The sequence below is a fragment of the Bombina bombina genome, chromosome 1, assembly GCF_027579735.1.
Source record: "Bombina bombina isolate aBomBom1 chromosome 1, aBomBom1.pri, whole genome shotgun sequence".
Lineage (NCBI taxonomy): Eukaryota > Metazoa > Chordata > Amphibia > Anura > Bombinatoridae > Bombina > Bombina bombina.
The window spans coordinates 12,553,546-12,577,792 of NC_069499.1; the positions used below are offsets into that span (position 1 = coordinate 12,553,546).

The window sequence follows — 24,247 nt, forward strand, 5'->3', positions numbered from 1 at the left end:
CCTATACACCCAGCACCTACTGACCTTACCTGCTGCTAATACCTCTTCCTATACACCCAGCACCTACTGACCTTATCTGCTGCTAATACCTCTTCCTATACACCCAGCACCTACTGACCTTACCTGCTGCTAATACCTCTTCCTATATACCCAGCACCTTCTGACCTTACCTGCTGCTAATACCTCTTCCTATACACCCAGCACCTACTGACCTTACCTACTGCTAATACCTCTTCCTATACACCCAGCACCTACTGACCTTACCTGCTGCTAATACCTCTTCCTATACACCCAGCACCTACTGACCGTACCTGCTGCTAATACCTCTTCCTATACACCCAGCACCTACTGGCCTTATATGCTGCTAATACCTCTTCCTATACACCCAGCACCTACTGACCTTACCTACTGCTAATACCTCTTCCTATACGCCCTGCACCTACTGACCTTACCTGCTGCTTATACCTCTTCCTATACACCCAGCACCTACTGACCTTACCTGCTGCTAATACCTCTTCCTATACACCCAGCACCTACTGACCTTACCTGCTGCTAATACCTCTTCCTATACACCCAGCACCTACTGACCTTACCTGCTGCTAATACCTCTTCCTATACACCAAGCACCTACTGACCTTACCTCCTGCTAATACCTCTTCCTATACACCGAGCACCTACTGACCTTACCTGCTGCTAATACCTCTTCCTATACATCCAGCACCTACTGGCCTTACCTGCTGCTAATACCTCTTCCTATACACCAAGCACCTACTGACCTTACCTCCTGCTAATACCTCTTCCTATACACCCAGCACCTACTGACCTTACCTACTGCTAATATCTCTTCCTATACACCCAGCACCTACTGACCTTACCTGCTGCTAATACCTCTTCCTATACACCCAGCACCTACTGACTTTACCTGCTGCTAATACCTCTTCCTATACACCCAGCACCTACTGACTTTACCTGCTGCTAATACCTCTTCCTATACACCCAGCACCTACTGACCTTACCTGCTGCTAATACCTCTTCCTATACACCCAGCACCTACTAACCTTACTTGCTGCTAATACCTCTTCTTATTCACCCAGCACCTACTGACCTTACCTGCTGCTAATACCTCTTCCTATACATCCAGCACCTACTGACCTTACCTGCTGCTAATATCTCTTCCAATACACCCAGCACCTACTGACCTTACCTACTGCTAATACCTCTTCTTATACATCCAGCACCTACTGACGTTACCTGCTGCTGATATCTCTTCCAATACACCCAGCACCTACTGACCTTACCTACTGCTAATACCTCTTCCTATACACCCAGCACCTACTGACCTGACCTGCTGCTAATACCTCTTCCTATACACCCAGCACCTACTGAACTTACCTACTGCTAATACCTCTTCTTATACATCCAGCACCTACTGACCTGACCTGCTGCTAATACCTCTTCCTATACACCCAGCACCTACTGACCTTACCTGCTGCTAATACCTCTTCCTATACACACAGTACCTACTGACCTTACCTGCTGCTAATACCTCTTCCTATACACCCAGCACCTACTGACCTTACCTGCTGCTAATACCTCCTCCTATACACCCAGCACCTACTGACCTTATCTGCTGCTAATACCTCTTCCTATACACGAAGTACCCTACTGACCTTACCTGCTGCTAATACCTCTTCCTATACACCCTACTGACCTTACCTGCTGCTAATACCTCTTCCTATACACCCTACTGACCTTACCTACTGCTAATACCTCTTCCTATACACCCAGCACCTACTGACCTTACCTGCTGCTAATGCCTCTTCCTATACACCCAGCACCTACTGACCTTACCTACTGCTAATACCTCTTCCTATACACCCAGCACCTACTGACCTTACCTGCTGCTAATACCTCTTCCTATACACCCAGCACCTACTGACCTTACCTGCTGCTAATACCTCTTCCTATACACCCAGCACCTACTGACCTTACCTGCTGCTAATACCTCCTCCTATACACCCAGCACCTACTGACCTTACCTGCTGCTAATACCTCTTCCTATACACCCAGCACCTACTGACCTTACCTGCTGCTAATACCTCTTCCTATAGACCCAGCACCTACTGACCTTACCTGCTGCTAATACCTCTTCCTATACACCCAGCACCTACTGACCTTACCTGCTGTTAATACCTCTTCCTATACACCCAGCACCTACTGACCTTACCTGCTGCTAATACCTCTTCCTATACACCCAGCACCTACTGACCTTACCTGCTGCTAATACCTCTTCCTATAGACCCAGCACCTACTGACCTTACCTGCTGCTAATACCTCTTCCTATACACCCAGCACCTACTGACCTTACCTGCTGTTAATACCTCTTCCTATACACCCAGCACCTACTGACCTTACCTGCTGCTAATACCTCTTCCTATACACCCAGCACCTACTGACCTTACCTGCTGCTAATATCTCTTCCTATACACCCAGCACCTACTGACCTTACCTGCTGCTAATACCTCTTCCTATACACCCAGCACCTACTGACTTTACCTGCTGCTAATACCTCTTCCTATACACCCAGCACCTACTGACTTTACCTGCTGCTAATACCTCTTCCTATACACCCAGCACCTACTGACCTTACCTGCTGCTAATACCTCTTCCTATACACCCAGCACCTACTAACCTTACTTGCTGCTAATACCTCTTCTTATTCACCCAGCACCTACTGACCTTACCTGCTGCTAATACCTCTTCCTATACATCCAGCACCTACTGACCTTACCTGCTGCTAATATCTCTTCCAATACACCCAGCACCTACTGACCTTACCTACTGCTAATACCTCTTCTTATACATCCAGCACCTACTGACGTTACCTGCTGCTGATATCTCTTCCAATACACCCAGCACCTACTGACCTTACCTACTGCTAATACCTCTTCCTATACACCCAGCACCTACTGACCTGACCTGCTGCTAATACCTCTTCCTATACACCCAGCACCTACTGAACTTACCTACTGCTAATACCTCTTCTTATACATCCAGCACCTACTGACCTTACCTGCTGCTAATACCTCTTCCTATACACACAGTACCTACTGACCTTACCTGCTGCTAATACCTCTTCCTATACACCCAGCACCTACTGACCTTACCTGCTGCTAATACCTCCTCCTATACACCCAGCACCTACTGACCTTATCTGCTGCTAATACCTCTTCCTATACACGAAGTACCCTACTGACCTTACCTGCTGCTAATACCTCTTCCTATACACCCTACTGACCTTACCTGCTGTTAATACCTCTTCCTATACACCCAGCACCTACTGACCTTACCTACTGCTAATACCTCTTCCTATACACCCAGCACCTACTGACCTTACCTGCTGCTAATGCCTCTTCCTATACACCCAGCACCTACTGACCTTACCTACTGCTAATACCTCTTCCTATACACCCAGCACCTACTGACCTTACCTGCTGCTAATACCTCTTCCTATACACCCAGCACCTACTGACCTTACCTGCTGCTAATACCTCTTCCTATACACCCAGCACCTACTGACCTTACCTGCTGCTAATACCTCTTCCTATACACCCAGCACCTACTGACCTTACCTGCTGCTAATACCTCCTCCTATACACCCAGCACCTACTGACCTTACCTGCTGCTAATACCTCTTCCTATACACCCAGCACCTACTGACCTTACCTGCTGCTAATACCTCTTCCTATACACCCAGCACCTACTGACCTTACCTGCTGCTAATACCTCTTCCTATATACCCAGCACCTTCTGACCTTACCTGCTGCTAATACCTCTTCCTATACACCCAGCACCTACTGACCTTACCTGCTGCTAATACCTCTTCCTATACACCCAGCACCTACTGACCTTACCTGCTGCTAATACCTCTCCTATACACCCAGCACCTACTGACCTTACCTGCTGCTAATACCACTTCCTATACACCCACCGCCTACTGACCTTACCTGCTGCTAATACATCTTCCTATACACCCAGCACCTACTGACCTTACCTGCTGCTAATACCTCTTCCTATACACCCAGCACCTACTGACCTTACCTCCTGCTATTACCTCTTCCTATACACACAGCACCTACTGACCTTACCTGCTGCTAATATCTCTTCCTATACACCCAACAGTTACTGACCTTACCTGCTGCCAATACCTCTTCCTATACACCCAGCACATACTGACCTTACCTGCTGCTAATAACTCTTCCTATACACTCAGCACCTACTGACCTTACCTGCTGTTAATACCTCTTCCTATACACCCAGCACCTACTGACCTTACCTACTGCTAATACCTCTTCCTATACACCCAGCACCTACTGACCTTACCTGCTGCTAATACCTCTTCCTATACACCCAGCACCTACTGACCTTACCTGCTGCTAATATCTCTTCCTATACACCCAGCACCTACTGACCTTACCTGCTGCTAATACCTCTTCCTATACACCCAGCACCTACTGACTTTACCTGCTGCTAATACCTCTTCCTATACACCCAGCACATACTGACCTTACCTGTTGCTAATACCTCTTCCTATACACCCAGCACATACTGACTTTACCTGCTGCTAATACCTCTTCCTATACACCCAGCACCTACTGACCTTACCTGCTACTAATACCTCTTCCTATACACCCAGCATCTACTGACCTTACCTACTGCTAATACCTCTCCTTATACACCCAACACCTACTGACCTTACCTGCTGCTATTACATCTTCCTATACACCAAGCACCTACTGACCTTACCTGCTGCTAATACCTCTCCTATACACCCAGCATCTACTGACCATACCTGCTGCTAATACCTCTTCCTATACACCCAGCACCTACTGACCTTATCTGCTGCTGCTAATACCTCTCCTATACACCCAGCACCTACTGACCTTATCTGCTGCTAATACCTCTTCCTATACACCCAGCACCTACTGACCTTACCTGCTGCTAATACCTCTTCATATACACCCAGCACCTACTGACCTTACCTACTGCTAATACCTCTTCCTATACACCCAGCACCTACTGACCTTACCTGCTGCTAATACCTCTTCCTATACACCCAGCACCTACTGACCTTATCTGCTGCTAATACCTCTTCCTATACACCCAGCACCTACTGACCTTATCTGCTGCTGCTAATACCTCTCCTATACACCCAGCACCTACTGACCTTATCTGCTGCTAATACCTCTTCCTATACACCCAGCACCTACTGACCTTACCTACTGCTAATACCTCTTCCTATACACCCAGCACCTACTGACCTTACCTGCTGCTAATACCTCTTCCTATACACCCAGCACCTACTGACCTTACCTGCTGCTAATACCTCTCCCTATACACCCAGCACCTACTGACCTTACCTGCTGCTAATACCTCTTCCTATATACCCAGCACCTACTGACCTTACCTGCTGCTAATACCTCTTCCTATACACCCAGCACCTACTGACCTTACCTGCTGCTAATACCTCTTCCTATACACCCAGCACCTACTGACCTTACCTGCTACTAATACCTCTTCCTATACACCCAGCACCTACTGACCTTACCTGCTGCTAATACCTCTTCCTATACACCTAGCACCTACTGACCTTACCTGCTGCTTATACCTCTTCCTATACACCCAGCACCTACTGACCTTACCTGCTGCTAATACCTCTTCCTATACACCCAGCACCTACTGACCTTACCTGCTGCTTATACCTCTTCCTATACACCCAGCACCTACTGACCTTACCTGCTGCTAATACCTCTTCCTATACACCCAGCACCTACTGACCTTACCTGTTGCTAATACCTCATTATATACACCCAGCACCTACTGACCTTACCTGCTGCTTATACATCTTCCTATACACCCAGCACCTACTGACCTTACCTGCTGCTAATACCTCTTCCTATACACCCAGCACCTACTGACCTTACCTGCTGCTAATACCTCTTCCTATACACCCAGCACCTACTGACCTTACCTGCTGTTTATACCTCTTCCTATACACCCAGCACCTACTGACCTTACCTGCTGCTAATACCTCTTCCTATACACCCAGCACCTACTGACCTTACCTGCTGCTAATACTTCTTCCTATACACCCAGCACCTACTGACCTTACCTGCTGCTAATACCTCTTCCTATACACCCAGCACCTACTGACCTTACCTTCTGCTAATACCTCTTCCTATACACCCAGCACCCTACTGACCTTACCTGCTGCTAATACTTCTTCCTATACACCCAGCACCTACTGACCTTACCTGCTGCTAATACCTCTTCCTATACACCCAGCACTTACTGACCTAACCTGCTGCTAATACCTCTTCCTATACACCCAGCACCTACTGACCTTACCTGCTGCTAATACATCTTCCTATACACCCAGCACCTACTGACCTTACCTGCTGCTAATACCTCTTCCTATACACCCAGCACCTACTGACCTTACCTGCTGCTAATACCTCTTCCTATATACCCAGCACCTACTGACCTTACCTGCTGCTAATACCTCATCCTATACACCCAGCACCTACTGACCTTACCTGCTGCTAATACCTCTTCCTATACACCCAGCACATACTGACCTTACCTGCTGCTAATACCTCTTCCTATACACCCAGCACCTACTGACCTTACCTGCTGCTAATACCTCTTCCTATACACCCAGCACCTACTGACCTTACCTGCTGCTAATACCTCTTCCTATACACCCAGCACCTACTGACCTTACCTGCTGCTAATACCTCTTCCTATACACCCAGCACCTACTAACCTTACTTGCTGCTAATACCTCTTCTTATTCACCCAGCACCTACTGACCTTACCTGCTGTTAATAACTCTTCCTATACACCCAGCACCTACTGACATTACCTACTGCTAATACCTCTTCCTATACACCCAGCACCTACTGACATTACCTACTGCTAATACCTCTTCCTATACACCCAGCACCTACTGACCTTACCTGCTGCTAATACCTCTTCCTATACACCCAGCACCTACTGACCTTACCTGCTGCTAATACCATACACCCAGCACCTACTGACCTTACCTGCTGCTAATACCTCTTCCTATACACCCAGCACATACTGACCTTACCTGCTGCTAATACCTCTTCCTATACACCCAGCACCTACTGACCTTACCTGCTGCTAATACCTCTTCCTATACACCCAGCACCTACTGACCTTACCTGCTGCTAATACCTCTTCCTATACACCCAGCACTTACTGACCTTACCTGCTGCTAATACCTCTTCCTATACACCCAGCACTTACTGACCTAACCTGCTATACTGACTTAAAATTACCTGAATCTTGTCAATTATTTGTCAATTACAATTAATAGACTTATTTCTGTGTTGCTGAGATCTTGCTGTTAGTTTGTTTTTTTGGTGGGGGGTTACTTACCATGTATGGGCAGTGGGCAGAGTGCCACGAGCTGGGGAGCCAATGATCTGGAAGCTGGGGCACAGTGCAGAGAATCCACCTGGGGGCAGCTGTGAAGACCCAGTGGTAAACTGCAGAAGACGAGCCAACTCTTCTTGTGTGAAGCTACAAACAACAGCCCAGAACCAACTCATCACCTACAACAAACAAACAGTCAGCAGATGTCTGAAGGGGAAAGTAAAATGAGAAAGATGAAGTAGGTGTATATAGTACAAAAGATGCTCATGAAAGGTAACAGTGGTTAGCGTTCAAAATAGAATATCACATAGGGGCGCCCTTCAATAACCCAAATAATAAAAAAAAAATTATGCTTACCAGATAAATGCCTTTCCTTCCTGGCAGGGAGAGTCCACGACTTCATTCATAACTGTTGGGAATATCAACACCTGGCCACCAGGAGGAGGCAAAGACATCCCAGTCAAAGGCTATAAATATCCCTCCCACTTCCCCCATCCCCTCAGTCATTCGGCCGAGGGAACAAGGAAAAACATAATTTATGTAAGAACTTACCTGATAAATTAATTTCTTTCATATTGGCAAGAGTCCATGAGCTAGTGACGTATGGGATATACAATCCTACCAGGAGGGGCAAAGTTTCCAAAACCTCCAAATGCCTATAAATACACCCCTCACCACACCCACAATTCAGTTAACCGAATAGCCAAGAAGTGAGGTGATAAAAATAAGTAATAAGTAAAAAAGAATACAAAGGAGGAGGAACTGGAAATATAATTGTGCTTTATACAAAAAAATCATAACCATTATAAAAAGGGTGGGCCTCATGGACTCTTGCCAATATGAAAGAAATGCATTTATCAGGTAAGTTCTTAAATAAATTATGTTTTCTTTCATGTAATTAGCAAGAGTCCATGAGCTAGTGACGTATGGGATAGAAATACCCAAGATGTGGAAGTCCACAGAAAAGTCACTAGAAAGGGAGGGATAAAATAAAAACGGCCATATCCGCTGAAAAAATTAAATCCAAACAAAAAATGTAAGTCTTCCTTAAAAACTTAAATCATAAGCAGAAGAATCAAACTGAGACAGCTGCCTGAAGAACTTTTCTACCAAAGACTGCTTCAGAAGAAGGAAATACATCAAAATGGTAAAATTTAGTAAATGTATGCAAAGAAGACCAAGTTGTCGCTTTGCAAATCTGATCAACTGAAGCTTCATTCTTAAAAGCCCAAGAAGTGGAGACTGATCTAGTAGAATGAGCTGTAATTCTCTGAGGCGGGGCCTGACCCGCCTCCAAATAAGCCTTGTGAATCAAAAGCTTTAACCAAGATGCCAAAGAAATGGCAGAGGTTTTCTGACCTTTCCTAGAACCAGAAAAAAACAACAAACAGACTAGAAGTTTTTCTGAAATCCTTAGTAGCTTTGACATAGTATTTCAAAGCTTTTACAACATATAAATAATGTAAAGATCTTTCAAGAGCATTCTTAGGATTAGGACACAAAGAGGAACAACAATTTCCCTACTAATGTTGAGAGCAGATAATTCAGAAACTCTTCTAGCAGAAGAGATAGCCAAAATGAACAACACTTTCCAAGAAAGTAGTTTAATATCCAAAGAATGCATAGGCTCAAATGGAGGAGCCTGTAAAGCCTTCAAAACCAAATTAAGACTCCAAGGAGGAGAGATTGAATTAATAACAGGCTTGATATGAACCAAAGATTGAACAAAACAGTGAATATCAGGAAGTTTAGCAATCTTTCTATGAAATAAAACAGAAAGAGCAGAGATTTGTCCCTTCAAAGTACTTGCAGACAAACCTTTATCCAAACCATCCTGAAGAAACTGTAAAATTCTAGGAATTCTAAAAGAATGCCAAGAGAATTTATGAGAAAAACACCATGAAATATAGGCTTTCCAAACGCGATAATAAATCTTCCTTGAAACACACTTACGAGCCTGTAGCATAGTATTAATCACAGAGTCAGAGAAACCTCTATAACTAAGTACTAAGCGTTCAATTTCCATACCTTCAAATTTAGCGATTTGAGATCCTGATGGCAAAACGGCCCTCGAGACAGAAGGTCTGGCCTTAAAGGAAGTGGCCAAGGTTGGCAACTGGACATCCGGACAAGATCCGCATACCAAAACCTGTGAGGCCATGCTGGTGCTATCAGAAATACATTCAATTGTCCCATTATGATCTTGGAGATCACCCTTGGAAGAAGAAGAACTAGAGGCGGAAAAATGTAAGCAGGTTGGTAAAACCAAGGAACTGATAACGCATCCACCATCTCCACCTGACAATCCCTAGACCTGGAAAGGTACCTGGGAAGCTTCTTGTTTAGATGGGAAGTCATCAGATCTATTTCGGAAAGACCCCACTTCTGTACAATCTGACAAAATACATCTGGATGGAGAGACCACTCCCCTGGATGTAAAGACTGACGGCTGAGATAATCAGCTTTACAATTATCTACACCTGGGATATGTATCGCAGAAATTAGACAGGAGTTGGATTCCGCCGAAGAAAGTATCCAAGATACTTCTTTCATCGCTAAAGGACTGTGAGTCCCACCCTGATGATTGACATATGCCACAGTTGTGATATTGTCTGTCTGAAAATCAATGAATGATTCTCTCTTTAATAGAGGCCAAGCCTGAAAAGCACTGAAAATAGCACGGAGTTCTAAAATATTGATTGGTAACCTCCACTCTTGAGGATTGCAAACTCCTTGTGCTGTCAGAGACCTCCAAACAGCTCCCCAACCTGTGAGACTTGCATCTGTTGAAATCACAGTCCAGGAAAAACAAACAAAAGAGGCCCCTTGAATAATCCGATGATGGTCTAATCACTAAGTCAGAGAGAGTCAAGTGTTGGAATTTAAGAATATCAATTGTGATATCCGAGTATAATCCCTGCACCACTGATTCAGCATGCAAAGCTGCAGAGGTTTAATAGGAAAACGAGCAAAGGGGATAGCGTCTGATGCTGCAGTCATGAGACCTAAAACTTCCATACACATAGCCACTAAAGGGAATGATCAAGACTGAAGGTTTAGACAGGTTAAAACCAACTTCAAACGTCTCTTGTCTGTTAGAGACAGATACTGTATCTGGGTGGACACTAAGCGCCTAATGCTGAAAGGGACCTTTTGCTCTAATAAATTGACCCCTAGCGGTCAGAAAAGTGGATATTCAGAAAGAAAAATTATTATTAAAGCGCCAAAAGGACAAGGCTGGGTCTAAGTGAAATTATATCATTTATTACAATGAATATAGAAACAGTTAAAATATATCTAGAGTACATAAAAAATATATATACATATATCCTGGATCCAAGATTTACAATAATTAAAACAAATGTAAAAGCAATCAGTAAAAACAGATGTATCCAAAACTTGATTTTATCAGTACTTTGATTGGTTTGGAAATCTGATTTGATGTGAGTCAATGATACAAGCTATGTATCTTAACAGTGCTTTAAAGCAAATGGATTGAATGTTGTTTGAATGAGTGTGGGTGCTCTTATTAACACATCAGTGTGAAATAATAAAGTGCAAACAAAGGTTAACAAAGAACAGTGTAATGATCAGTGTAAACCTATGATGTGAACACAACTAGCAATCGTTAAATTGTGTGGTGTTAGTGTACAATGGCAAACTCCAAAAAAACCATATAAAAAATATAATTTAGAATATAAAAATATATAAATCCAAAAAAAGTCCAAAAAAGTCCTGAAACAAAGTGAACAGTCAAACAACAGTGGAGAATGTCAGATGTGAAAAATTGAAAAATGAAAAATGAATAAATGTACTTGTTTGTCCCAAACAGATGTAGTGGTATTCCTCCCAGTGTTTTTTCTCCCAAGTGTTAGATGTAGATAAGACTCCTAAGTGATGACCCAATCGGTCAGTCAGTGATCTGCCATATTGATCCTTTCTGTCAAAGATACAAGAACAATAATAGTGCAGACGTTTTACAAAATAGCTCCCTATCAGAGTATCACTTACCAGTCGACGCGTTTCGGTCAGGCATTGACCTTTATCAAGACGAGTCTTGATAAAGGTCAATGCCTGACCGAAACGCGTCGACTGGTAAGTGATACTCTGATAGGGAGCTATTTTGTAAAACGTCTGCACTATTATTGTTCTTGTATCTTTGACAGAAAGGATCAATATGGCAGATCACTGACTGACCGATTGGGTCATCACTTAGGAGTCTTATCTACATCTAACACTTGGGAGAAAAAACACTGGGAGGAATACCACTACATCTGTTTGGGACAAACAAGTACATTTATTCATTTTTCATTTTTCAATTTTTCACATCTGACATTCTCCACTGTTGTTTGACTGTTCACTTTGTTTCAGGACTTTTTTGGACTTTTTTTGGATTTATATATTTTTATATTTTTATATTCTAAATTATATTTTTTATATGGTTTTTTTGGAGTTTGCCATTGTACACTAACACCACACAATTTAACGATTGCTAGTTGTGTTCACATCATAGGTTTACACTGATCATTACACTGTTCTTTGTTAACCTTTGTTTGCACTTTATTATTTCACACTGATGTGTTAATAAGAGCACCCACACTCATTCAAACAACATTCAATCCATTTGCTTTAAAGCACTGTTAAGATACATAGCTTGTATCATTGACTCACATCAAATCAGATTTCCAAACCAATCAAAGTACTGATAAAATCAAGTTTTGGATACATCTGTTTTTACTGATTGCTTTTACATTTGTTTTAATTATTGTAAATCTTGGATCCAGGATATATGTATATATATTTTTTATGTACTCTAGATATATTTTAACTGTTTCTATATTCATTGTAATAAATGATATAATTTCACTTAGACCCAGCCTTGTCCTTTTGGCGCTTTAATAATAATTTTTCTTTCTGTTAGAGACAGAGTCATGGACACTGAATCTATCTGGAAACCTAAAAAGGTGACCCTTGTCCGAGGAATCAAGAAACTCTTTGGTAAATTGATCCTCCAACATTGTATTTGAAGATAAAACACAAGTTGATTCGTGTGAGATTCTGCTAAATGAAAAGATTGAGCCAGTACCGAGATATCGTCCAAATAAGGAAATACCACAATACCCTGCTCTCTGATTACAGATAGAAGGGCACCGAGAACCTTTGAAAAGATTCTTGGAGCTGTCGCTAGGCAAAATGGAAGAGCAACAAATTGGTAATGCTTGTCTAGAAAAGAGAATCTCAAAAACCGATAGTGGTCTGGATGAATCGGAATGTGAAGATATGCATCCTGTAAGTCTATTGAGCACATGTAATGACCTTGCTGAAAAAAAGGCAGAATAGTCCTTATAGTCACCATCTTGAAAGTTGGGACCCTTAAAAATTTATTCAAACACTTCAGATCCAGAACGGGTCTGAATGAATTTTCCTTCTTCGGGATAATATTTGAATAAAAACCCAGACCCTGTTCCAGAAGTGGAACTGGTACAATTACCCCTGGAAGCTCCAGATCTGAAACACACTTCAGAAAGGCCTGAGCTTTCACCGGATTTGTTGAAATGTGAGAGAGAAAAAATCTTCTCACAGGAGGTCTTATTCTGAAACCTATTCAATACCCCTGAGAGACAATATTCTGAATCCAGTGATTCTGAACGGAACCTGTCCAAACGTCTTGAAATAATTTCAATCTGCCCCCCACCAATAGAACTGGATTGAGGGCCGCACCTTCATGCAGTCTTGGGGGCTGGCTTTGGTTTCTTATATAACATTTGACTTGTGATATTGCTATATCCCCATCTTTTGCTATTTGAAGCTGCAATAGTAGCTAACAGAAGATTCACCAATCATCAGGTGGGCAAGTCAGCTATTACTAATAGCACTTGAGAGAACAAACCCCTACCATCGGAAACCGGCTACAAAAACCGACTTTCTGCATTCCTATACAGCCGGAATCAGGTTCAAAACCGGCACCCTACTATCCATATAAAGCAGCTCTGAGAACTGTGCCAAAAGACCCCTTTACATATGGATTACTTACATCTGCAATAACTACCAAACTGTTGGAACACATAAGGGCTTACCATCTTTGCCCTATCAGCTTTCACCATTTACATCACTAATAGTGACCTGCCATCACCTGTGACCTGGAAGTTCAGGTCGGAACACACGCTTTCCATCACGGATCTTCAGTACAGAGACGGCTACACAGCTACATTTTGTGACGGCTCTTTGCCACACGAAAATACAGAAACAGCTACACAGGTACACTTTTAACGGTTCTTTTTTCAAAACGGAACATGTTCAAACAGAACTTTTCCATTCATCACCATTTGGCCAAGAAATATCTACTAAGGTCAAGGTTTGCTTTTTAATCAAACACCACTTACACCTAAAGTGTGTTTGCTATCCTCTGTAGTGTGATTTTTTAAATATATATTTTTTTAAAGCTCAAGCTCATTACCCAGCACTATATACAGTGCCCATAACCCACTATAACTTAGTATACTTCAGTAAACTATCGTTTACCCTTGAATATCGTTTCACTGGGAATATTGCTACAGTGACTATATATTCTATTTGTCACTGAATTGTTACATTTGATTTTTTTATTTTATACAATTATTTTTATTTTATATGTTTAGACTCTGATATTTCACTACTGGTTTTATATATTAACCACATCAAATTATAGTAAACTACTTTTATATAATTATCTATTGTTTTTGTCATTGAATCAATCTATTTTGTATCTTTTTTATTTTTCAAGTGTTTAAGGATAGACATATATTTACCTCATTGGTCATTTGACCACATTTTAGACCACGCTTAACACGTTAATATCCCTGTTTTTAAACAAGAGCATTTATTTTTATATTCCGTTTTATATATGTATACATACGTATACACACATATTTCCTTGTGTATAAATATATATACAGATACACTATTGTGTTATTTTATATCTAAAAATATTTACATTCTTATCTATTTCTTACTGATATTTTATCATTCATTATTATTTTATCACATCTCTTTAATTACTAAATTAAACACTTTGTACCCTAAGGAGGAGATAATTGTACTAACTTATAGATCAACATCTTTATGATGCTATACTACCCTTATTAAGGTCTAATAACATTATCACCAACCAGCTTTTAGCTCTCCCCTATACTGTCCCTTTACATGCAGACTTGGGGGCTGGCTTTGGTTTCTTATAAGGCTTGGATTTATTCCAACTCGAAGATGGCTTCCAATTGGAGCCAGAGTCCTTAGGGGAACGAGTTGTTTTCTGTTCTCTATTCTGACGAAAGGAACAAAACTGATTAGAAGCTTTAGATTTAACGTTAGACTTTTTATCTTGAGGCAAAAAAACTCCCTTTCTCCCAGTAATAGTGGAAATAATAGAATCCAACTGGGAACCAAATAAATTATTACCCTGGAATGATAGAGATAGCAACTTAGATTTAGATACCATGTCAGCATTCCATGATTTGAGCCATAAAGCTCTTCTAGCTAAATAGCCAAAGACATAGATTAAACATCAATCTTGATGATATCAAAAATAGCATCACAGATAAAATGATTAGCATGTTGAAGCCAACAAACAATGCTATGCAAATCAAAATCTTTTTCCCATTGTGCTAAGCTATCCAACCAGAAAGTTGATGCAGCCGCAACATCAGCCATAGAAATGGCAGGTCTGAGAATATAGCCAAAATGTAAAATAAGGTTTCCTTAGATAAGATTCAATTTTCCTATCTAAAGGATCCTTAAAAGAAGTACTATCTTCCATAGGAATAGTAGTACGCTTAGCAAGAGTAGAAATAGCCCCATCAACCTAAGGGACTTTTTCCAAAAAATCCAATTTAGCCACTGGCAAAAGGATAAAACTTTTTAAACTTTGAAGAAGGAACAAAAGAAGTACAAAGCTTAGACCAAGCTTAGACCATTCCTTAGCAATCATATCAGAAATAGCATCAGGAACAGGGAAAACTTCAGTAGTAGTCACCGGAGGTTTATAGACAGAATTGAAACGTTTACTGGATTTATTATCAAGAGGACCAGACTCCTCAATATCCAAAGTTATCAACACTTCTTTTAACACAGAACGAATATACTCAATCTTAAATTAAGATAAGATTATTTATCAGTGTCGCTGTCTAATGAGGATCTCTCTGATTCAGAAGATCCTACTTCAGAGGTAGATATATCCGTATGTTGTCGGTCATTACAAATTTCATCAGTAGTATGAGAAGTTTTAAAAGACCTTTACGTTTATTTGAAGGCGGAATAGCAGACATAGCCTTCTGTATCGCATCAGCAATATAATTTTTCATATAAACAGGGATATCATGTACTTTAGATGTTGAGGGAACAACAGATACTGTACTAGCACTAATAGAAACCTTTTCTGCATGCAAAAGCTTATCATAACAACTGTTACATACTACAGCTGGAGATATAGGCCTCTAGTTATCAAGCCATCAACCGCAAATACGCTGGAATTCCGCAGCGTATTTGTGGCGAGGCTGATTCGCTGTAGTTATCAAGCCCTACAGCCCGGCAAAAGTAGAATTTAGTGACGTAACATACGATCCGCCGGACTCAGTCCGACACAGATCGATGGTTACGTCACTACAGATGTTCCGAACACAAGTTCGGCACAATCTGACTACTTTTGCTAGTTATCAAAGAACAACCAGGTACGCTCGCCACTATTCCGGGCCAGCGTACCTGGTTTTCAATCCGCCGCCCTGGAGGAGGCGGATCCCATAGGAATCAATGGGAGTCTGACAGCAGCAAGAGCTCATGTTCGCTGCTGCCCGATATCCCATTGATTTCTATGGGAAGAGTCTGCACCTAACACCCTAACATGTACCCCGAGTCTAAACACCCCTAATCTGCCCCCCTACACAGCCGCCACCTACTTTATACTTATTAACCCCTAAACCGCCGCTCCCAGACCCCGCCGCAACTATAATAAATATATGAACCCCTAAACCGCCGCTCCCGGACCCCGCCGCCACCTACATTATACCTATTAACCCCTAATCTGCCGCCCCCTATACCGCCGCCACCTACATAAAGTTATTAACCCCTATCCTGCCGATCCCGGACCTCGCCGCAAATAAATTAATTGTTTAACTCCTAAACCGCCGCACCCGGAGCCCTCCGCCACCTACAGTACATTGATTAACCCCTAATCTACCCCCCTACACCACCGCCAATATATTAAATGAATTAACCCTAAGTCTAACCCTAACCCTAACACCCCCTAACTTAAATATGATTTAAATTAATCTAAATAAATATTCCTATAATTAAATAAATTAATCCTATTTAAAACTAAATACTTACCTATAAAATAAACCCTAAGATAGTTACAATATAATTAATAATTACATTGTAGCTATTTTAGGGTTTATTTTTATTTACAGGCAACTTTGTATTTATTTATTTTTAATTTTCAAAAGCTTTATTTAAATTTAAACATTACATCATAAAAAAAAAAACAGAATGAAATGCAATAACAAGATAAAAAGTTATTAGATCCAAGAGTCTTTGATACAAAAGGCTGATGTCATAAGTTGGCGACGTGCTTACTAAAAGGCTGTGGTTAGTCAATTTGAGTGTTCAGAGTCTCCGTTACCCAATTATCACAATTTGTTAAGCACTAAATACATTACACTAAATACATTAAACAGAGACTCAGTGTTCTAGGTCTCTCGATTTGGCTATTACAAAGACTTGCCCTTATATAACTAATAGTTTAATCAGAAAGCTTTTATACATAAACAAATGCATATTTATAATAACACATGTAGTTTATAGGTGTACTAACGCACACCAAACAATATACAAATTAACCGGTTCGCGCCACATCTTTGACGCGTAGCGGGTGTTTATAACCTTAACTGTAGATGGAAAATAGAAAAGAGAAGAGAAAGCAGAAGAAGAGGAAAAAAAAAATAATGGGGGGGGGGGGGGGGAGGTAGGGACAGGAGAGGAGTAAGGGAAAGAGCGAGCTCAACCCACTCCTACTTAGGACACCTGAGGGCCCTAGGGATTTGTGCTGAGATTTTATGTGACTGAGGATCTCCAGATTTCCTGTATGTATTCATGAGTTTCAATTTTGTCGTCTCTCATATATCTATATCTTTCTAGTTGCAAATGTCTGTCTACTTGGTTTTTCCAATCAGTGAGTGTGGGAACAGTGATAGATTTCCAAATTTTCGGGATGAGAGTTTTGGCGCTATTAAGCATGATGTATAGTAAGTGCTTCTTGGGTTTGTCTGTGAGCCTAGGGAGACCATGAAAAAGAAGCCGGACAGGCTGCCTTGTTAACGTGATGTGTAACTTAGAATCTATCATGCCCAAGACTTCCGGCCAAAATGGCTGGATTTTATTGCAGTGCCACCAAATATGGGAGTATATCCCCTGTTCCCCGCAGCCCCTCCAGCACTTCCCATCTGTTTGTTTATATTTATTATGGTTTCTAAATATCTTCAGCCAGTCCTCGTTGGAAGGAGGTGGTATAAGTTCCCTATTCTACCGTCTAACATATGACGGTAGTGGTGTCTCCATATGGGAGGTTAGTAAGCGGTACATGATGGAGATAAGATTAGATGGGGTGTGAGGTAATAAGCACAAAGTTTACAACAGGGTAAGCTGTCTAACTTTGTATTTATTTTAACTAGGTACAATAGCTATTAAATAGTTAATAACTATTTAATAGCTACCTAGTTAAAATAATTACAAATTTACCTGTAAAATAAATCCTAACCTAAGTTCCAAATACACTACACTATCAATAAATTAATTAATTAAATTAACTACAATGATCTAAAATAAAATACAATTAAATAAACTAAACTATATTACAAAAACAAACACTAAATTACAAAATATAAAAAAATATTACAAGAAGTTTAATCTAATTACACCTAATCTAAGCCCCCTAATAAAATAAAAAAGCCCCCCCCAAAATAATAAAATTCCCTACCCTAAATTAAATTACAAATAGCCCTTAAAAGGGCCTTTTGCGGGGCATTGCCCCAAAGTAATCAGCTCTTTTACCTGTAAAAAAAATAAATACAATACCCCCCCCCCAACATTACAACCCACCACCCACACACCCCTACTCTAAAACCCACCCGATCCCCCCTTAAAAAAACCTAACACTACCCCATTGAAGATCACCCTACCTTGAGCCGTCTTCACCCAGCCGGGCCGAACTCTTCATCCGATCCGGGCACAAGTGGCCCTCCAGCCGGGCAGAAGTCTTCATCCGATCGGGGCAGAAGAGGTCCTCCATCCAGCAGAAGTCTTCATCCAAGCGGCATCTTCTATCTTCATCCTTCCGGCGATGAGCGGCTCCATCTTGAAGACCTCCGGCGCGGAGCATCCTTCCAGCACGACGGACTAACGACGAATGACGGTTCCTTTAAATGACGTCATCCAAGATGGCGTCCCTCGAATTCCGATTGGCTGATAGGATTCTATCAGCCAATCGGAAATAAGGTAGGAAAAATTCGATTGGCTGATGTAATCAGCCAATCGGATTGAAGTTCAATCCAATTGGATCAGCCAATATAATTGACCTCGCATTCTATTGGCTGATCCAATCAGCCAATCGGATTGAACTTCAATCCGATTCGCTGATTAGATCAGCCAATCGGATTTTTCCTACCTTAATTCCGATTGGTTGATCGAATCCTATCAGCCAATCAGAATTCGAGGGACGCCATCTTGGATGACATCATTTAAAGGAACCGTCATTCATCGTTAGTCCGTCGTGCTGGAAGGATGCTCCACGCCGGAGGTCTTCAAGATGAAGCCGCACATCGCTGGAAGGATGAAGATAGAAGATGCCGCTTGGATGAAGACTTCTGCTGGATGGAGGACCTCTTCTGCCCTGATCGGATGAAGACTTCTGCCCGGCTGGAGGACCACTTGTGCACGGATTGGATGAAGAGTTCAGCGCGGCTGGGTGAAGACGGCTCAAGGTAAGGTGATCTTCAATGGGGTAGTGTTAGGTTTTTTAAGGGGGGATCGGGTGGGTTTTAGTGTAGGGGTGTGTGGGTGGTGGGTTGTAATGTTGGGGAGGGTATTGTATTTATTTTTTTTACCGGTAAAAGAGCCAATTACTTTGGGGCAATGCCCCGCAAAAGGCCCTTTAAAGGGCTATTTGTAATTTAGTTTAGAGTAGGGAATTTTATTATTTTGGGGGCCTTTTTTATTTTCTTAGGGGGCTTAGATTAGGTGTAATTAGATTAAACTTCTTGTAATATTTTTTTATTTTTTGTAATTTAGTGTTTGTTTGTTTTTGTAATATAGTTTATTTTATTTAATTGTATTTTAATTTAGATCATTGTAGTTAATTTATTTAATTAATTTATTGATAGTGTAGTGTTAGGTGTATTTGTAACTTAGGTTAGGATTTATTTTACAGGTAAATTTGTAATTATTTTAACTAGGTAGCTATTAAATAGTTATTAACTATTTAATAGCTATTGTACCTAGTTAAAATAAATAAAAGTTGCCTGTAAAATAAAAATAAACCCTAAAATAGCTACAATGTAATTATTAATTATATTGTAGCTATTTTAGGGTTTATTTTATAGGTAAGTATTTAGTTTTAAATAGGATAAATTTATTTAATTATAGGAATATTTATTTAGATTAATTTAAATAATATTTAAGTTAGGGGTGTTAGGGTTAGACTTAGATTTTGGGGTTAATTCATTTAATATATTGGCGGCAGTGTAGGGGGGGTAGATTAGGGGTTAATCAATGTACTGTAGGTGGCGGCGGTGTAGGGGGGCAGGATAGGGGTTAATAAATGAAATGTAGGTGGCGGAGGGCTCCGGGTGCGGCGGTTTATGGGTTAAACAATTAATTTATTTGCGGCGGGGTCCGGGATCGGCAGGATAGGGGGCGGCAGATTAGGGGGTTAATAGGTATAATGTAGGTGGCGGTGGGGTCCGAGAGCGGCGGTTTAGGGGTTCATATATTTATTATAGTGGCGGCGGGATCCGGGAGCGGCGGTTTAGGGGTTAATATATTTATTATAATTGCAGTGGGGTCCGGGAGTGGCGGTTTAGGGGGTAATAAATTTATTTAGGTGCGGGGGGCTCCGGGAGTGGCGGTTTAGGGGGTAAAACTGTATAGTATAGTGTGGGTGCTTAGTGACAGGCTAGTAAGAAAGCTGCGAAGAAGTCGATGAGCAGTGAGATCGATGACTGTCAGTTAACAACAGTCCGCTGCTCATCGTTCCGTACTTGGTGCGCGGCTTCTTGACAGCTTTTTTTATAACTTTGGCGAACGAATTCAGGTCCGCGGCGGCGATGTTAGGCGAGCGTATTGGGGCCGGCGAATGCAGGTAAGTTGACGGCTTGATACATAGGGGCCATAATCTCCACTAGCGTACAACAGATACACTTAGCTTTGGTAGAACTGTGCTCAGGCAGCATGGTTCCTACAGCAGCAACTAAGACGCAGGAAATGATGAACTTGCGTCATTATAAACGCACATTCGCACCAAAAAACTGAATTTATGCTTACCTGATAAATTTCTTTCTCTTGTGATGTATAAACCTGCTGCTTATCGCTCATGAGAACGGACATTCAAGTTTGCATCAAGTGCTATATGATAGCTAATATACGAAGATTGAAGTTTTGCACTTTAGATCTCGAACTCCAGTCAGGCAGACCGGAATAGATAAAGTGCGCAGCGGTGGCCTACTCACGGCCTGGCACTCTGTTTACCCCCCCAGTTTCCTGATACATCAGGCTAAAACAGCCGTAGAGCTGTACTGACTTTTCAAATTTGGGAGTTTTCCAAAAGAATAAACAACTACATATAAGAGACTGACTTGTAACATAGTGGTATTTCCTACGCTACATCCAGATGGGTTGTGCGGAGATCACGATGGAGTCCGCAGCAACTACATGGGGAGAGAATATTTGTGACACGCTAGAGGAACACTTTGCGGAACTGATTCAGTTACTGAGGCATTGCTTTTCTAGAGCTTCAGAACAACAGGAGTCGAGTGCAGTATGCTCCGAACAGGGGAGCACACCGGAGGAGCGTTGCAGGGAAGACACGGCTGCCGGTGCAGAGACGACCGCGGCCTATATGCACAGCACCGTGAGCAGTATTAAGAGAGTTGAATCTGCAGGGCCTAGTGTCCGGGAGTTCTGCACACCCAACGAACCAGGAGGGAGTTCCAGATGCTGGCGAGCATATCCAGGAGATCCATGTTAGTATGGCGGTTATACCGACAGGCACATTAACTCTCCTTGCCATGAATAAATCAGCCGATGGTCACCTAGAACTATATGGAAGGCTGCATGGTGCAGGGAGCCGCTCTTCTGGTTCGCAGTCACGCCGCTATTTTGAGTTAAGGATGGACACTTGGCCTATATGGGAGATCCTCATCCTCAAGATACTTAATAGACCTGGGACATTTTCCAGAAGAAGAGGGATCGGGTAAGCCCCAAAGCTGACAAAACTGGCTGTCTGTGAACCACGGACATAATCTAATATTAAAAGCAGACCGGACTATAGAAATTAACGCTTATTAACTTGGTTTTCACGGTCTGATGACCTAACACTGTAGTAGATTTCTAATGTGTAAATATGTTATACATTTGGTTGTTATATTTCACTCTTTGCCTAGTCTCTACTATACAAATGGAGATGATTATCACAGTATATACATAGGTCTTGTGAGATAGTAGATATTATGATCACTCTAGTAAGATCTGTTATTTGTACAGCGTTCATTCCAGGATCATTAGACATCTCTGAGTTCCTGATAATTAGTGAGACAGAAAATTTCCAGTATGATATATTGTAAGGTCTCCTAATTTGTATGTAGATTAGGGATACAACTCCCAAAGTACTAAATGTTTCTAGCCCTGAAAAGCGCTCTCTGTAAATTGACTGTTTGTTCTATGTCTCAACTTATTTCATACAGGCCCTCTGGTCTAATTCATGTTTTATGCTATGTTTAATGTGCTATGCGTCAGTCTATAATGCTGGTAACAGATTTCCCCCTCTAGGGTTATGCATATATGGTAATCGGTATTAAGACTTTCAGACCCCTAAGCTGTGAAGGTATAATACGTTGGCCACCAACAGAGCTCACTGGGCTAGAAACATAAGCATATATAACTTAAGCATTTTAGCTACTCATATGACATATGTAGTTTGGATGACCACATCTGGGGCTAGACATTAACGAGTCAGTCTTTAACTTCTCCTTTTCAGCCCCTATATATTTATACGAGAAAAAAAAGGAGGTTTTCATTAGATCTGCCTATTCTTGACTATTATGAAGTCATGACAATATGTAAATATATATACTATTTTTACTTGTATGGTGTGGATAATGTACCCATATATATATTTGCACTCTTCATTTTATATTGTTTTTTCTGTGTTAGTATGGCAAATTTTCATCTGCTTTGTAACTGTTTTTCAAACCTTAATAAAAACCTTTTTGATGTAAAAAAAGAATAGACAAAGCAGATATTTGTCCCTTTAAGGAACTAGCTGATAATCCCTTCTCCAATCCTTCTTGGAGAAAAGACAAAATTCTAGGAATCCTAATCTTACTCCATGAGTAACCCTTGGATTCACACCAACAAAGATATTTGCGCCAAATCTTATGATAGATTTTCCTGGTGACAGGCTTTCTAGCCTGAATCAGGGTATCAATGACCGACTCAGAGAAACCACGCTTTGATAGAATCAGGCGTTCAATCTCCAAGCAGTCAGACGCAGAGAAATTAGATTTGGATGCTTGAACGGACCTTGGATTAGAAGGTCCTGCCTCATTGGCAGAGTCCACGGTGGAACAGATGACATGTCCACCAGGTCTGCATACCAAGTCCTGCGTGGCCACGCAGGCGCTATCAGAATCACTGAAGCTCTCTCCTGCTTGATTCTGGCAACCAGACGTGGGAGGAGAGGAAACGGTGAAAATACATAAGCCAGATTGAAGAACCAGGGCAGAGCATCTATCAGTACTGCCTGGGGATCCCGGGACCTGGACCCGTAACGCAGAAGTTTGGCGTTCTGTCAGGACGCCATCAGATCCAATTCTGCTGTGCCCCATAGCTGAGTCAGCTGGGTAAATACCTCCGGATGGAGCTCCCACTCCCCCGGATGAAAAGTCTGACGACTTAGGAAATCCGCCTCCCAGTTCTCTACCCCTGGGATATGGATTCCTGAGAGATGGCAAGAGTAATCCTCGGTCCATCGGATAATTTTGGTTACCTCCATCATCGCTAGAGAACTCCATGTTCCTCCTTGATGATTGATATAGGCTACAGTCGTGATGTTGTCCGACTGAAATCTGATGAATTTGGCCGCAGCTAGCTGAGGCCACGCCTGAAGCGCATTGAATATCGCTCTCAGTACTAGAATGTTTATCGGGAGGAGAGATTCCTCCCGAGACCATAAGCCCTGTGCTTTCAGGGATTTCCAGACTGCACCCCAGCCTAGCAGGCTGGCATCTGTCGTTACTATGAGCCACTCTGGCCTGCGGAAACATATTCCCTGAGACAGGTGGTCCTGAGACAACCACCAGAGAAGAGAATCTCTGGTCTCTTGGTCCAGATGCAGTTGAGGAGATAAATCTGCATAATCCCCATTCCACTGTTTGAGCATGCATAGTTGCAGTGGTCTGAGGTGTAGGCGGGCATAAGGAACTATGTCCATTGCCGCTACCATAAGTCCGATTACCTCCATATACTGAGCCACTGATGGCCGAGGAAT

General features: G+C 41.9%; 1 protein-coding gene across 1 annotated transcript in view; it reads right to left on the bottom strand.

Moving 5' to 3' along the window:
* The window catches only part of AREL1 (apoptosis resistant E3 ubiquitin protein ligase 1), a 293,517-nt gene that overhangs the window by 71,313 nt on the left and 197,957 nt on the right, over positions 1-24,247 (bottom strand). Inside the window, exon 18 of the mRNA XM_053697183.1 lies at positions 7,465-7,640. Coding sequence (XP_053553158.1) covers positions 7,465-7,640 — 176 coding nt within the window. The remainder of the gene's footprint in view (positions 1-7,464; positions 7,641-24,247) is intronic.